The 18,313-nt window shown below is 33.8% G+C and overlaps 3 protein-coding genes across 3 annotated transcripts; 1 reads left to right on the forward strand and 2 right to left on the reverse strand.

The window, feature by feature from the left end:
* The first annotated feature begins 2,972 nt into the window (after positions 1 to 2,972).
* Positions 2,973 to 4,539, forward strand: LOC120254837. Its single transcript, XM_039262875.1, has 5 exons — positions 2,973 to 3,101; positions 3,810 to 3,858; positions 3,961 to 4,029; positions 4,091 to 4,127; positions 4,396 to 4,539. Exons 1-5 carry the CDS (start codon positions 2,981 to 2,983, stop codon positions 4,537 to 4,539), a joined length of 420 nt encoding a protein of 139 aa, XP_039118809.1. The 5' UTR covers positions 2,973 to 2,980.
* Positions 4,540 to 6,594: 2,055 nt separating this feature from the next.
* Positions 6,595 to 7,755, reverse strand: LOC120260214 (ribonucleoside-diphosphate reductase large subunit-like; the record flags this gene model as incomplete). Its single annotated transcript, XM_039267681.1, has 4 exons — positions 7,698 to 7,755; positions 7,033 to 7,234; positions 6,812 to 6,962; positions 6,595 to 6,733 (listed from the first exon to the last, which is right to left on the reverse strand). Coding segments are annotated over exons 2-4 (474 nt in total), but the record flags the coding sequence as incomplete, so codon positions are not given.
* A 3,344-nt stretch (positions 7,756 to 11,099) lies between these two features.
* LOC120254942 lies at positions 11,100 to 12,785 on the reverse strand. The gene is made up of 2 exons (XM_039262918.1): positions 12,294 to 12,785; positions 11,100 to 12,182 (listed from the first exon to the last, which is right to left on the reverse strand). Exons 1-2 carry the CDS (start codon positions 12,783 to 12,785, stop codon positions 11,100 to 11,102), a joined length of 1,575 nt encoding a protein of 524 aa, XP_039118852.1.
* Positions 12,786 to 18,313: the final 5,528 nt, after the last annotated feature.

Raw genomic sequence — 18,313 nt, forward strand, 5'->3', positions numbered from 1 at the left:
AATTATCTTCTATCATATATATATTGAAAAAAACAAAGACTAAGAATATATATATATATAAAAAGAACGAGGCAAAAGGGCCTTAAGTACATTCAACATCAAAACTCTAACACGACGCCTCACATAAAAATTAAAATAAAAATAATATTGAAAAAAAAAAATCCAAATTTCACTTTGATCTAAAACTAAAAGGATGATGGACATAAAGAGAAACTTGAAAGGGATTCATTCTATGGCCAACACCCATCCCTACAAATGTCGTATTGTTGGTATATATTGAAAGCAACCGGACCTACATATATCTATGTCAATACACATAGATATTGCGCTGTATTATTACCTCTAAATGAGTCCTTCACGAGAGCCTAGCTAGCCCCACAACAATATGAACATATGAGATGTGCTATAGCATTAGTCCTTCACTAGTTAAAATCAAAGGCTTGTGGTTTGGGACTACTCCCGAGACACATCAGTCCTGACACAAAAGAGGCCAACCATAAAACACTCACCCATGTCTTGCTCCTCTCTCATCAATATCATAACGTGGGCACTCACCATCCATGCACATACATAGGTATAATTAGTGTTTAATTGATTTGAGATTAAGGGTGGAGTAAGACTAAATTGAACGTTGACTTACTATACTAAGACTGTTAAGACATGCGCAAATATAAATAAATAAATAACTAGAGTAGAAAATGGGACGTTTAAAACCACCAATACTTCAAACTCTTCAACATTTTTCTTTATTTTAACAACTAACTTCTTTTAATCAAACAATTCCTACAATTATTAATATATATATACGGGCATTATGGGAGTTGGACCTTCTTTTCAAATTTTCTTCTTTCTCTCTGAGCCTATTCTGACACTCCTGTCTCTCTTTCTCTTTCTCTTTCTCTCTTAAGCTGGTGTAAGCTTGATGCCTGATATTGCAAGCTAAGCAAACATACCTGAAAGCAGACAGAACCTGAACTCAAACGATGAGGCAAAACAGTAGACATCATATACCAGATGAAAACAATTCCAGGATGAGATAAAGAGAAACAGTGGTGGTGTTTGTGGTCTTTTAGTTGTCTTTATATACCGATGATATCATTCGCATTATTAATTCCGATGTCCTAAACTGAACTCTTTCGAGTGAGCTCCATTTAACAAATATGTTGTGTGCAATTAATTATCTTGTGCCTTGCTATAATATGGTTTGCTGATATTCATTCTTATGTTCTAATTTCTTCTAAACACATGTTATTTAGATTCAATTAGTTACTCTAATACATTCCATTAATACCTACTAGTCTATTTTGGCTAGCTACATCATATATATAATAATAATAATAATAATAATAATAATAATAATAATAATAATAATAATAATAATCAATCTCTAATAACACGTTAGATCGAAACTAAACTCATCATTATCCAGACTCCCGAAACTCTAATTTATATAGATGAGAGACCAAACATATACATAAATTTCTACATTTACTAACTACACAGAAAGAGTCCAATTTTTATTTTATAATTTTTTTGTTTTAGGAGAGGGCAAGAAAATATCTAACATGACTCCACCAATTCAATTTAATTGATGTATAAATGATACTGAATACCCATAGCTAATCAAGATATCCAGAGCTGCTTTGACAGAAGAATTTACCAAAGAAAAAAAAAATCACACTTTGAACCAAATGTATTACTCATAACACTTGCATAAACTCAAATATAACAAAAAGAAAAAAAAAAAAAAAGAAACAAGAACTACATTTCAGATAAAAAGAAAAAGAAACAAGAACAAGGGAGATCCAATCCATACCTGCAAAATCCAAGGAAGCAAGTGTCTTCTGGTAAGATAGAGAGCAATACAAGCATCCATACACCATAGGACCTGAAAATCATAAATCAGGAATCCCCAACCAAAAAATTCAAAATAAAACCTAAAAAATCAACGGGAAAAAGATATAGATAATCATCCAAGGGAGAAGACAACTAATTTGGAAAAATAAAAATAAAAAAGAACTGTAATTAATTTTCAGAAGATTAACCAAACAAACCAAAGGACAAGAAAACCACTTGGCAACACAACTAATACCATGTAAAAGGAAGCTTTCCTCTTTAGGAAAAGAGCTATAGTTCTGAATTTCTCCTTTTCAGTGAAATTGTAATAGAAGAGGCCGAGAGCCCACAACAAGCATACAACCCTAGAACTTCAAGATCTACAAGTTTCCATCCGAAAGACCAAACAAAACCCAAAGTTTCAATTTTTCATGAATGTCAAAGATGTCTTATTTTCTCCTATACCTATGCAATAAACACATCTTTATTTGTCAAGTATTAGATAACTCATGCCTCAAAAGTATGTAGATGAAATTTTGCATGCTTTTTATTTTTATTTGTTAACCAGTTATAGTGCCTTGGTTTTACACGGTTCACCTTTTACATCACTTGAGTCATGAGACATTGAACTTGCCTTTGGATTGATGAAAATTGAAGAAAAATCAAAGAAAAGAAGAGAGAATTTTCTTGTGTTTATTTGGATGAGGAAAGAAGTTTTGTGATAAGCAAAAGAGGAAAGTTATTACTCTAAAGTTACGTGTTTTTTTCCTTAATCATTTTTTTCTTTATTTTTCTTCTTTCCTCCATTTCTTCCATTTTCTCCTCAATCCAAGCACAACCTGAATGAATGCAGATTCATAGATATGAAAATAACACATTTGAAAATGTACATAGTATAGTTGTGTGTGTCAGTGTGTATTTGATGGCTGTTCCATAATAAATTTATTTGATAATTTTCTTTTAGCATTTTTTTTTACAACTTAAGTATTCAGCATTTGAAATATTACATTCTCCTACTATTTGGCTATTTACAGTACATTTTTCATTCTTTTTTTATTTGTACTAGAATTTTTGTCAGGAATTGTGCATATGACTTATTTATATTTTTTTCTAAATTGCAATTCCAATTCAAATGCAGAAAACCATGGTCAATATTGTGAGACCATGTTGGATTAGTCAGCTTGATCCATTTAATGGGAGGTGGCATTTAAGCGAGAAAGGAAAACTACATGGCCAGTTTGATGCAATTGTGATCACACATAATGGTAAGTTGGTAACTAATTTGAATATTTTCCCCCTTTTTTTCATGAGAATGCATTATTTTTGTCATTTTTAAATGATTACCACAAACTCATTTATGAAGAAATGAAACCTTTGAATCATATAATCCAAAAAGGCTAAGTTAAAGTTTGCTTTATTAGTTAAAGCTTTACTAGTATCCGATCTTTGCTTTCATTCTATATAATTCTGTCAATCTAACTATTTAAAACGTTGAATTCAAGCTCCTTAAAACTTCTTTTTGGGATGATAAGTCTAAAAGGATGAACTATAAAATGTTCTTCATTCAATTTCATGCCAAGATAGTGCTTCTTGGTATGCAATTGTCAAGCCTAGTGTTGAGGTGCACTACCATTGCTGCAATGTACTTAGAGGAATCGATGCAAACCTTTGAGGTTTAAACTACATTTCTATTCAGTACTGTATGGACCCTTTTTAAATTGTCTTCTGTTTTGGGTGTCTAGATGGAGGAATAAGGGCCCCTCTTGTTTGTCAAAACCTTGCCAAACCATCTAGCATTGGGGTCTGCTGTTGCTTATCAGTTGTATTAGTATGTATTGGGTAAAAAATTGATCCATGAACAAATTCAAGCTTGAATTTCCTCTGAAGCTAAACCAAGATGATCTCAAACTTTGCATTTCATATCTGTAAGTGTTATGCATTCTTTTTATGTCTAACAGACGAATACATTTTAGATTTTGTTGTGAACATGAAAATGTGCAAACCGTCTGCTTTCTTCTTCTGGCTTACACTCATTGACTAGACAAATGAAGGTATGCACAAACCTTAAACTGGAATGAATTCAACCTATTCTTATAATTGTTGTTTTTATTACTCAACTGTTAGTCTTTGGTTTTTGCAGAGGCTGGAACTGAGTGCTGTCTGGGCACTTCCTCAACTTTTGAAGGGGCTTTTGTGAAGGGTATTGATTCAGTTTCTTGGATGGCTAACAACACAAGTGCTGGACATTTTTCAGCACAACTACTTATGGAAAGCAAAACAAGGTTCCACAGGTCGGTATTATACTGACTTCGTTTTTATTGTGCCCATTAATATCATATTACAGATTTTGCATATAAATAACATTATAGTTATTATTTTTAACTTAGAGTTCTAGGGCCACATGTACAAGTCATCTTAATTGAATCTAAACACAAGATTGTTGAATTTAGGTGATTTGAGGATTAAATTGTGCAAACATTTCAGGGACAATGAGTGGCTTGAGCCTTTTTTTTTAATATATAATTAATGGACTTTAACTTGCATCTTATTATGCACTAGGAAAGCATTCCTACTATCACTGCTGAGAAAGTGAAGAAAGACATGCTTGGGGGAGTAGAAACTGCCCTTGGTTTAACCAAGGGAACACTTCCGGTTCCATTTTACACAAGAGTACAATTATGGTACACATATATAATCAGTTAAAAAAAACCCAATGCACTGCCCGATCTCCATTAAAACCCCAACTTTCACCCACCTCTAGCCACAAATCCACAACCAACCCCAAAAACCATAAAAAAATACGTTAAAAAAACTAAAAAAACCTAACCTCGGAGATCCAAAGACGTCCTCAGATCACCACCAAAAAACTTCAAATAAATCACGTCCAGAGTATAAACACCGATGCCTTCCGATCTTATCAACGTTTGAATCAAACAAGAGAACAAAAAAGCTAAAAAGAAAGAAAAAAAAAAACAACAAATCCAGATCAATTTCTCACTGCATTCCACCAAAATATAGTCACTACTCTAGAACTCTTTCACATAAAAAAGAAAAAAACCAAAAAAATATAATCGTAATCTAAGGAAAATTTAGAACAATAAAGATTTAAACACCACTGACCAGTTAAATTTGAAGTCGTTCAAAATTTTTTGTTCTCATGATAAATCACTCAACTCTTTCCTGTACTGAAAAAGAGAACAAAAAATCCCCAAAATCAGCATAACCAAAAAAGAAAAAGAAAAAAATCGTGCTCAAAGACAGCGTAAGATCGACCTTGGGCCAGTTGCGTGAGAAATCCACAAAAAGGGAGCGCTATCGACGCGCAATCCATAGCAACAGTGTCGAGACGCTCAGCGATTCTCCGGGACTCGAATGCTATGGTTTCAAACCCTTGGAGCAGCTGTGGGTCGGTGTTGGAGAGAAGTGAGGTGTATATGATCGACAAGCGGAGGCTTCCGTTCAGGAGGCGAGCAACCGTGGCCTCGTACTAAACGCCATGGAAACCCTCATCGTCGCAGCTCACCTCGATCTTTTTGCCGACCTTAAGGTAGCCGTAGCGATCGATCCCCATTGCCAGGAAAAGGGACGGCTCTTTTCAGATAGGGTTTCATTGCTAGGAATATGGGATGCTCTTCTCAGATAGGGTTTCAAAAGAAGAAATGGATTGATGGAAAAGGGACGGCTCTTCTCCACTAGGGTTTCAAGGGAAGTGATGGATGGAAGAATGGATTGGATGAACAAAGAGAGTGTTTGATTTATTATCTTTAAAAAAATAAATAAATAAATAAATAAGATAAACAACTAGTTTATTATAAAAAGTAGAAACTGCATGAATATTTAAAGATATGCATCATAGCTACCCTTTTGGATTTTAACTAGTCTTAAACCTACATATATATAAACTAAAACCAATCCATTGAGTCCTTCCAAGTTCCAATGATAATTTATTTTCATGAATCAGTGTGCATCCATTTTTTTAAAAAATTAACAATCTTAATTAAAAACAAAAAATTCACTCCCTGGTCCCTACTTAGAGTGAGAGTGAGAGCATGAAAACAACATGTCACCAAAGCAAGTTCAACTAGTCATAAAATAAAATATTACTGATGGCAAACTGGAAGGTGGAAAAGTGGAAAGAGATTGAATGCATTGGCAACAAAAAGGTGAATACAATAAATAAATTAATAGAAGATCTATAATTTATTTTATAGAATAAATTATAAAATAAAATATTATAATTTGTTTTTTGAAGAGTTGATTTGTATTATGGAAGCATTTCTAAAGCAAGCGATGAAACTATTTAAATTTGCTTTGACTGGTCAGGCGTGATGTTTGCAGCCTTCTCCCTTTTGACAAGCTCCATCAACATCTCTGCCAAGGCAATTGCCACCCCTACAGCCACATAAATAAAATATTCAAATTAAAAAATATGTAGAGAAAAAGAAAGCCTACTGTCTACTGATAGATAGATACATAGATACATAGATACCTACCATAACGAGAGAGAGAGAGAGAGAGAGAGAGAGAGAGAGAGAGAGAGAGAGAGAGCATATGCATCTGCATATGCATCTCTAAAACCTACCATAACGAGTTCCAATGCCTTGGCATCTTGCAGAAAAAGCAAGGGTTTCTCTAACAGTCATTTGCCCTAGATGCACATCATGCTGGCTAATGTATGCAGAGGTCCTTTGAGGGACAAATTCATTCATCTCATTCCCATTATTTTATGAAATGGTGATAATGGCATACGTTTGTCCAAGCATGGAAATGCAGGGAAGTTAACTTTTGAAAATTGGGTTGCTCCATGTGAATGTTCAGGCTTTGGCTCTTATCTATATAGCAACCTCTGTCTATTTCCATGTTAACTAGTGTTTTTTGCTTGATTTCCCAGATAGTTCTGACAAGATAATAACATTTGTGAGATCACAATTGAAACTTTCTTAGAACACATGAATAGATAGCACAACATCCTTACTTGTATATAGCTTTCAAGTTATCTGGAATTTCTGGAATTTTAAGGACAGATCCATTCTCATAGATGATTTGGTTTTTAAGAACTGGGGACCAAATTCCCATTTCTGTCAGATCGTGAAGGAGATGTTTATTCACAACTACAAATTCTCCGCAGCAATATATGAGCATCGTCAATTAAATGAACCAGGATCTTTGGAGGTATAAAAGTAAGAGTTTGGCACCTTAAAACCCTGCGGCTGTAGATATTGGAAGTATATGGCTCAAAACATTCATTGTTACCAAGAATTTGACTAGTTGAAGCAGTAGGCATTGGAGCAACTAGAAGGGAGTTTCTTACTCCATTCTTAGAGATATGTTCTCTTAATGCAGACCAGCCCCATCGGTCAGATGGAGTTACATTCCACATATCATGCTGAAGAATTCCCTACACATAAAGGAAACAAGCAAAAGAAAAAAAAGTGGGTGAGAAATTAAACCTTATTCTTCCACTCTGTCACATGGTAAAATAATCAAAATGCTTCATCTTTTAAATATATATTGGACAATTTTTTAGAATACATCCTTGCAGATCATACGTAATTACTGATGAACATATTTCCCTGCATCTTATCCTACAATACTACTCAATTTACAGTAATAATTTATATGCAATAACAAAAAATGATTGTAGTTAGTAGAAGATATTTTGGTGAACTTCTGATGAAATAAGAACCTAGGCAAATCCAGGTTATGCATTTTTCTGATGCGGAAACAATGTGGGTGTAACTTATAATCATAAGAGCCAAAAATTGATAAGTCAATAAATACATAAATAAATAAAAGAGGACAAAATATCACAAAGTGAAACCACCATGAGAATTTTTAATGACAAAGAACATGACACTAACCTTGCTGACAGGGCTCCCTTGATAAGTCTCATAGGGACCCTCTTTTGCAGCAAGTTCTGATGAAACCTTCAGGGTATGATAATATATAGTTTCAAATATTTCCTTTTTTAGTTGCCGAGCCTGCCGGCAAATTACAATTTGTCCTTGAATGAAACATGTTACAGTTTATGTCAATAGAAAAATTAAAATGAACTCCTGAAGGCCTGCAATAATCATAAAATAATACACATAAATTCCGGACAAATGCATTTGCATTAATAGAACACACACAAGATTTTAGATACCTCAATCTTGTTACCAAAAAAATTAAGGACTGTTGGAACACCTCTGCTTCCCACATAAGCTTTTGCAGTTACATTCAAATTCTCAACCCGGACATCAATTGTTGGTGGCTCAATCCCCACACTAATTAAGAAGAAAGACCAACGAACAAGATCATCATTTCAATACAAAAAAAAAACAAGAAAACATATATACATATAACTCAAACTCAAAAAATACCGTTCCATTACATCTCTTGAGCTTCAACAAGAACTTCTCATTGTCCTCCTCGACCCACTCTAACCAACCTCTTAATCAAACTCCTCCTATCATTCAACCCAAGGCTCCGGATATCAACCTCTATGGTCTCTCCTTCTTTTCCAGTGAGTATTCCTCTTCGTACACGATTATAAGTTGGCAGCTTCTCAAGCGCAACCCATTTCAATGCCTCATCATCAATAAAATTAACAGTTTTTTGACTCCGAAACCATTGTATCGTGCGGCAAAAGTGTTGACATGGCTCGGTGATAAGAATCACAAAAAGTATTGCATTTTTCATTGGCAATCATATGTTAATAAATGTTGGCACTCCTAAAACCAAAGCGAGATGCTTGCTCTGGGTCGCAAAGTTAAAGGGAACTATTGCCCCTTCCATTGCCCTTGATGACACGTTGATTCGAGGTCATACCATAAAGCTTGCCTCGATGCATTGTCATAGAATTCTTACAATCATCATTGCCATGTACAAGAAATTAGAGAGTTCTTGTACCCATCATCTACCCTTGCAAGAAAAGAAAAAACAAGAAATCATATCAAATGCAAGTTAGGCAAAAAATATACATTGGCAAACTATAAATCAGTCCACCAAAATAAGTTATATAATATAATGCATTTGTTAATATAAGACAAAACGATAAACTAAATTCGTAAATTATGTAACTTACATATTAGGTCTAAAATAATAATTCATCTTCATTGTCATTTTCCTCATCCTCCACATCTTCTTCTTCTTCTTCTTATTCTTCTTCTTCTTCGTTTTTGTCTTCTTCTTCATCTGTTTCATTTTTTTCTTCTTCCATCATAGTTGTAAGAATTGGCTGACTACTTTGAGATGTTAGGTCCACAACATCGGATAGGTCAACAAAGAGATCAATACCATTCAAATTATCATGTAATGATGGAAGAACATCAAATGTAGTAACATCATGTCTAACTTCAACTTCATCCATTTGGTAGGGTGGGATATCCCTTTCTTGCCATTGTGCCTCAATTGTTCTTCTTGCTTTTGTTTTGCATACGACCATCCAATCAGCTTTATCTCGTTTCAAACTTGGATATTCAGAATAATACACTTGAATCCCTTGTTGTGCTAAGATAAAGGGGTCATACTTTGTGTAAAAACGCTTTCTATTAATGTCGACCATACCATACTTGCGGTGAACCTTCTTTCCATGTATTGGATCAAACCATCGACACTTGAAGAGGACAACAAAGTTTGGTGTGCTACTTGGAATCTCCAGCTGAATTATTTCTTCCAATAAGCCATAAAAATCACCACTAGAACTTTGGACACATACACCACTATTCATAGTTGACTTATTTTCACCGTGTCCAAGAGTGTGGAAGTTATAACCATTTATAAAGCAACCTGACCAAGTTTTGACTTGACCAGTTTGGACCCCATGCAAGAGTCGAGCAACAATTGATCGATAACTTGATTATCCGGGTTTTTGAACCTAAAGTGATACTACCAAAAATTTGTCAAAGTTAAGAATATCAATATATTTCGTTATTGAATAAGGAAGTATGCAATAAGAAAAATATATCTAAGAAACTCACATAACTAATAAACCATTCGATAAAATGTAGATCAACCATTTTTTCAATGAGTGTGGCATCTAAGTGTTGAAGGTGTGTGACAAACATCCTACAAAATAAAAAAGCAGTATTAGTTATGATATTTAATTAACATGCATATTCATTTGAACTCATAAAATCACATATGATACTAAACATACTGGTAAATTGTTGAGCTTCTTCACAATTTTGTAATATGTATGTATGTGCTGCATGTAACTCTTCTTGAGATAGCCATCTTTCTGTCATTCGGCCTTGACTTCGAATTGGATAGTTGAAGATAGAGCAAGGTAGAATGTTCCTATCGACACCCTTCTTCATTTCTTCCAACTCTCATTCTCTTGTAAGGTGGAACATCTTTTTCAAAGAAATGGTTTGCAAAGAATGACATTTCTTCAACAATGTAAGCTTCACATATTGAACCTTCTACATGAGCTTTATTCTTCACTTTTTTCTTTAGACCATGAAGGAACCTAATATATGTGTATATATATAATTCGAATTAATCTATGAGCTTGAATAATTAAATTGATAACATAAACACATACATTAACTCTAGAAAATATGAGTAAAATATTACCTTTCAAAAGGATACATCCATCTATATTGAACACGGCCCCCAATTATAGCCTCATATGGCAAGTGAATAAGTAGATGTTCCATGGAATCAAAGAACGCTGGAGGAAAAAAATTTTCCAAGTTGCATAACAATATAGCCACATTTTTCTCCAATTCCTCAAGCTTTTGCAAATCAAGCAGTGTAGAGCATATGATCTGAAAGAGAAAAGTCACTTCAGTTAATGTAGACCATATGAAATCAGGTAATATTTCTCTATATGCAATCGGCATGAGCCTCTGCATGAACACATGACAATCGTGACTCTTCATATTTTTCAACCGACATTCATTAATGTCAACACATCTACCAAGATTTGATGCATAGCCATCGGGAAACCTTAAAGCCCTCACCCAACTGCAAATCTTAATTTTTTCATTTTTTGTCAATGTGTACTTTGCCTTTGACTTATGAGGCACTGTATTGTTAATAGGAACATTAAGTTCAGGACGATCACAGAGAATATGAAGATCTTTCCGTGCATTCAAATTATCCTTAGTTTTTCCAGGTACATCAAATATTCTATCCATGATATTATCAAACACATTTTTTTCAATGTGCATAACATCAAGATTGTGTCGAATCATGTTAGCCCTCCAATATGGTAATTCCCAAAAAATACTTTTTTTATTCCATTTGTGATTGTTGCCATAGTGAAGGGTCTTACCTCAAGGATCCTCAATGACAGTTTTATATTGTGACACACGGTTCCAAATCTCATCTCCTGTCAATTTTGGAGGTGGACGACTCATCTCTGCTCTACCTTGAATGAAAGCTGACTTATCCCTTCTATATGAATGATTCATTGGTAAAAATTGCCTGTGACGATCGAGGTAGCTGACTTTTTTACCATGATGTAGATAGAAAGCTTTAGACTTCTCCATGCATATCAGGCACCCAAGCAAACCAGAGGTACTCCATCCAGAAAGCATTCCATAAGCAGGAAAATCATTAATGGTCCACAAAAGTGCAGCTCTCATGTTAAACTTTTTACCTAAGTTGATATCATAAGTTTCAACACCAACCTCCCACAAATGCTCCAACTCCTCAATCAAGGGTTGTAAAAAGACATCTATATTCTTCTTCGGATTTTTAGGCCCTGGACAGATTAAAGATAAAAACATATAAGGGTTCTTCATGCACATCCCTGGAGGAAGATTGTAAGGTGTAGCAATAACTGGCCAACATGAATAAGCTTGCCCATATTGACTGTGAGGGGAAAACCCATCAGCAGAAAGGCCTAACCGAATGTTACGAGGTTCTGAAGCAAATAGGGGATGAGTTCTATCAAAATGTTTCCATGCCTCTGCATCAGAAGGATGACACATGACCCCTTGAGTTGTTTCATGAGTAGCATGCCATGTCATATGCGGTGCTGTTACCTTTGAAGCATATAATCTCTGCAACCTTGGAGTTAATGGCAAGTACCTCAATATAGCATATACAACCTTTTTATGCATAGGGTTATTAAGTGTCCCTTCCCTTTGCTTATACCTTGGCAACTTACAAAACTTACAAAATTGCTCTTGTTCATCACTTTTCCAAAACAACATGCATCCATCTCTACAAGCATCAATTTTTACCACAGGCAGACCCAAGTCACGTAGTAACCTTTTATAACCATAAAAATCATCAGGCAATGTGTTTTCACGAGCCAGTGAGTTCTTAAACACTCTAGCATTCTCATTAAAGTGATTCACAGATTGGTTGTATTCAAACTTCATGCTTAGCATTTTAGCAACCAGAGATAACTGCGTATAAGTTTCACATCCATCATATAGAGGTTTATCAACATCTTTTAGCAAACCAATGAAATTGTCACATAAATTTGTTGTATCATCTCATTGAGGACTACGAACTACCTCATCAACATATGGTTTTGCATCTTCACGTGGTTCTTGTATACTTGGGCCAGCTTCATCATGCAGTACATATGGATTTTCATGATAATAATTACTAGCATCATCATCAAAGTCCGAATGTGCAGCAAAGCTACAACCTGTGTCTTCAAAATTTCTAAATCCTTGATCCCACCAATTAGTTTGTTGTGGCAATTGATTAACCACAAATTCTTCTTCTTCATGCCACATTTTCTCTCCATGACATGTCCAGTTGAAATAATTGGATGTGAATCCTTTGCGACAAAGGTGAAGCATCACTTCATCCGGGCTAAAAAATTTCAAATTATCACACTTCTTACATGGGCACCTTATTAACGACCCATCCATTTGCTCAGGTTGTGAACTTGCATATTTAATGAATTCAGTTACACCCGCAATAAATTCATCATTTAGGGCACCAGAACCGGGCAAATTCTTGTTATACATCCATTTCCTTGATTCTCTTAAAGACATTGTTCCTGAAATCAAAAAAATATTTTTTTCAAATATAACTAAGTAGGGTAATATGCGTGAGAGAAAATTTTTGCGACACATTTCTTTGAATTTTTGCGACACAAAAAAAGCAGATCGTGTCGCAAAAATATTGCAAAAACCGTCATAAACTTCAGCCCAGTTTTCCAACTCTTGTAAAATCGACAAATGATCCAAAACTAAAATAGTAATACTATAATCATCACTAATTTGAAATAATAATATATAACATAAGTCGATTAATAGAACATTCATAACTCAAATCATCACAAATTTACTATATACACTAAATGAAACCCTAAAAGCAAATTCAAAAGAGAAAGGGGAGGAGAGAGAAAGAGAGAGAGAGAGATAGAGAGAGACATACCAACTTAAATCACCAAGAATAAGGTTTTGGAGGCTCTGATACCTCAAGAAATCTAAAAACTTGTGAAGAAAATGAAGAAGAGTAAAGGTTAAGGGCTTGGAGGACTTCTCTTGCATTTTCCCATAAACCAAAAACTTACCTTTTTGAATGGGAGAAATATTTTTTTTATTATTAAAATTTGTCACACATTTTGCGACAATAATTTATCGTTGCAACTAATGTGTCGCAAGCTGTGTCGCAAACCAATTTCATGTTCGACAAATTTTGTGACACAGTTTGCGATGCCAAAAAATCGTTGCAAATAATGTGTCGTAATCTATGTCGCAAACCAATTGCATGCTAAGTGGCAACATTTGCGATAACATTTGCGACGCCAATAGATCATTGCAAATAATGTGTTGCAACCGGTGTCGCAACCTGTGTCGCAAACCATTACATGGTAGGTACAAAACTTTTGCGACAAAATTGGCGACATTTTTGCATGGTCATTTTTTTGCGATGTAATTTGGTTAAATTTGCAACGTTTTTATTTTCTTGTCATAAATGGTTGCAATTTGTGTCACAAATCTGCGACACATTTATGTGTCGCAAATATATGTGTCGCAAATAGCATTTTTTCTTGTAGTATTGCTTTGCTTAGGTGGGTTTTTAATTTATTGCTCAATGAAATATTATTTTTCTATTTGTAGTATGCATTAATATTATCTGATTTAAAAATATTCAATATAAAATATAAAATATATTTTAATAAAATTAATTTCATAAAAATTTATTTTTTCACAGAATAAATAAAAGCGTACCAAAAATCGTACTAAAAAGTCTTGCCAAAAACTTTGCCATATACCAAACTAATAAAACCATTCTAAAACTGTGATAAATATGATACTAAAGTCCATACCAAAAACTAATGCCATTGTTTGCCACATTGTAAAAATCATGTCAAAAATAGTGACAAAGTTTGGCATGGTATTAAAAAAACTGTGCCAAAATATATTTGTCGTCATTGCTATAGGCACAGTTATCAAACTCACAGCTTTTATGTTTATTTTCATGCCATTTTTACCGTGCAATTAGATTTGTTTTTCTTGTAGTGTTCTCATGTTCCACAATTAGTGGCCATGACGACCTCATTTAATTTTCACAAATGCACCCAAAATTTTATTTTTGTTGATTTTATTCATATAATTTTTTATTTTTGACAAAACACAGACAAACTACATCAAGAATATGCACAAATATAGAATTAATACATCAACACGTATGTGCCTTTATCCTGTGTCAGATTAAAAGTTCAACCCGCTTCCTCAGTAAGACATGAATACCCTACATAGAAAACCTAATATCAATATACCAAGAGATCATTGATTTTCTATAATTTTTATAATTTTTTAATTTGAGAGGAAAATTTTAGAGTATTTTATTTTATTAAAATAAAGTAAAACTATAATTCTCATTATATATAACACTATACCTTAAACCCTCTCATCTGCACGTGTGGCCTCCTCATGCCATTCAAAGTCCCTTCTTCTTTTCCACCCATATCTCATCTTCTTCTTCTCATCTGGAAGCTGCGATGTGTTCACTATGTGAAGCTGTGAGGGATATTAATTAAGAGTGGGCCTTTGAAATTGCATGCTAATGAGTAATTACTTCACGCCAATTGCGTGGTGTTTAAGCGTTGATTTATGGCCGGCGAACTTCATTGAATTTTGGACTCCATGAAACTTCATGTTGACTTTGTTCAATTGTTGCTCCCTGGACCCGGCATGCTGAACTCGGAGTGCTAATAAATAGGCACACACACCAATAGGGTCTATGATTATTTTTAATAAATAAATATATAGTTAATACTTACTCCATTTTTTTTACTTGTCACAATTACATAACCCACACCGATTTAGAAAAATTTATTAAAGTTAGTTAGTTACCTATACTCCCTCCGTTCCTTTTTATCTGTCGTGAATAACCGAATCTCACATACCAAGAAAGTTGGTTATTTCGCATAATTTAATAAAAAATTAGTTCTTTCCAAAATTACCCCTAATTTATATCATCACATTTCTCCCTCATATTAAATTTCAAGAAGAGAATTGAATATAGTGTTAGAGTAATTTTGGAAAAAAAAATAATAAATGCTTCTTGATGTTAAAAAATGACAAGATAAAAAGGAATATGGGTTTATGACATATATAAAGGAACGGAGGGAGTATTTTATAAAAAAATTCATTATTTTTCAAAAATACTACTATTTAAAACCCATTGAAAATTGTACAAATACATTAAATTAAAGGGTAAATTTGGAAAAAATTATTTAATGCTGTACAAAATTTCTCATGTGACAAGTACAAAGGAACAGAGAAAAACTCCAAAACGTGACAACTAAAAAAGAATAGAGGGAGTATGTAAATGATAAAATAACTAAGTAATTTATCATACAAAAAAAAAGAGACATAAATAATCTTTTTAAAAATCACAAAAGAAGGCAGCTACTCTGAGTAAAATTGCAGGATTTCCTCTCAACCCAAATATTTCAAAATATGACTCTTGCCAGGAAGTCCCATTTAACTCTGTGTGGGGTTCAAAGCTTAAATCACCATACTCCCCACATGTCAATCAAGTACATGAGTAGTTTAAGAATGGCAACAAAGTGATGTCAAATCCATGCCGCAAATGCGTAGTGGATTGAAAGATGGCCTATCGATTTAGTCGCTGAGTAAAAAAAAAAAAAAAAAAACCACAAATGGCCATCTACATTTTGTTGCATCCCCACTTAACTAATGTCTAATGTCGAAGTCCAATTGCTTCGGGCAATTAGGGTCAAATTGCATCTTAAGCTGTCGTTGATTAAAAACCAATTAAAAACTTAACCTAAAATATCTTAGTTATCCTACAAATTAATAAGTCCTATGAAAAGTTTCAAAAGTTTTGGTTGTGGATAATAATGCAGTGAGATCATCATAAAAAATTAATAAGGCTGCAAATGAGACAAGTAATTTACGTGGTTCGGCCAAAAATAAAAGCTACATCCATGGGAGAGCAATGTTGTTGTCTTCATGTCACTTGGAAATTAAAATTACAAGAGAATTTCATCTTAATCATGCAACTCTATAAGCAGAAGATCTAATATAAGTCTTCCACCTTAAAAGCAGACAAGATACAAGCAAAATGCCAAAGAATTACTCCTTCATCACACATAATAATTTCTAATCAATTTAACAAGAAATCCTTTTCTTTTTTCTTCTTCTTCTTCTTCTTCTTCTTCTTCTTCTTCTTCTTCTTCTTCCTTGCTTCGAAACCTCATCTTTTACAACTGCCTCTCAACCAAATAAGGTTCAAATGGGTAAACCTCAATCATTGGATCTAACTAATGCCAATTACATAAATCTTGTTTTCATGTGTCCTTGTCATAGTTAATCGGAGTAAGTTTGAGAGAAATCATGCAACAGAAACTGTGGTCATGTGCTCTAATATATATATTGGCCATGCTTGTGCAAAATGGTTGTAGATCAGTAGAAGATATGACTACATTACAGTGTGCGGTACCTTGTCTTCCATTGGGGCCTTGCCAATAAGTGATCCAACTAAAGCCTAGATAATGTCCCTCAAAATCCCACATTAAGTTTCCTATATAAAAGATCAACAAACTAATTATAGTTTGCACAATATATAGAAGTTAACACAATTAATGTATCTCCATCCTCAAAAAAAGAATTGATGCTTTGGACTAACTATATTGAGGCTGAACAAGAAATATCAAGTGTAAATTGTGTTATGAAGTTTGGGCAATGAATAAGACACGAAATACATTTCCATGGATACTTGAGCACTTTCATATAACAAGCAAATTCGATCTTGATGTGAAATTCTACAATATGTTAGCAAGAACTTGCAAACCTCTTACTTAATTGGTTATCAAGATAACAAAAGTTTAATCAAGATGGCAGGATACTACATTAAATAATTTAGCTCAAAGATCCCAAAACTAGTAGAATGTCACCCGGAACTAGTGGCATAGTGAAATGAGTCACTCTACCAGTTGGTAGAACCACTTCAATATTCTGCATCAAAGATGTGCTCAATGAACTGTATGCTGGTTTATTTTCATCTATCTAGTATATAGTTGAGCACTCCACCAAAGAAACACATTATGAATAAAAAAGGGCAAAATGTTCACTATATATGCTGTCAGGATAATGATCTTCGTCGAAATAAAAAACTATTTGCATTTTTAAATACAATTACCTATTCACATCAAAGAAAAACTATACATCAATTTTAGCATGACATAAGAAACATATATGCAAGATGTTTCAATGTTCCAAGTACTGGAGATGTGGCAAAAATATTGCAAATGCAATGCATCAAGGCAAGACACTTACATGGCATTTCGAACATCATGCAGGCAGATTGACTTATTGTCAATTGTAGTTATTAGTTAAAATGCGGTGCTGCTCTGTGAAAATCCATCACAAATGTACATATAATCACAACTCAGGAATTTCATCCAACTATTTGAAAGCAAAATTAAGTAAGAGAAAGAAGTCTTACCCTTGCATCTCGGACCACGATCACCAATTCAAATAGCTGGACAAGCTTAACAGTATTGACACCCTGGTAAGCAACCACATTGACATTCATCACAGAAATGACGATCTTTATTTCATTAAGATAGAGAGATAAGCTTTTGATCCTAACATATATATATATAGAGGATTAGTTATCTATAAATATCTCTAGATTTGAAAACTGTTAGATAATGATATATTGTTCATTGTGCAAGCCTTTCCACTATATAAAAAAAATTATGATTTCAAGAATAAGGAGACCCACATCATTAGCCGCTGTGAGATCATATATAGAATGTTGGTTATCTATAAACATGTCTAGATTTGAAATTCTTAGATAATGATCGAATGGATACTTTACAAGCTCTTTTCACCAATAAAAAATAATTCTAATGTCAATAAGAGGGAGACTGATATCAATAGAAGCTATTAAACGATAATCTATTAGTTGTTCTAGTGACGTTCTTAGGGCGATTGGAATCTAAGGACATCCCTAGATGACAAATTACCATATATATATATACATAATAAAATCAGGCGATTGAAATTTACATACCTCGAGTGATTGATTATCATAT

This window comes from Dioscorea cayenensis, chromosome 1 (genome assembly GCF_009730915.1).
Source record: "Dioscorea cayenensis subsp. rotundata cultivar TDr96_F1 chromosome 1, TDr96_F1_v2_PseudoChromosome.rev07_lg8_w22 25.fasta, whole genome shotgun sequence".
NCBI lineage: Eukaryota > Viridiplantae > Streptophyta > Magnoliopsida > Dioscoreales > Dioscoreaceae > Dioscorea > Dioscorea cayenensis.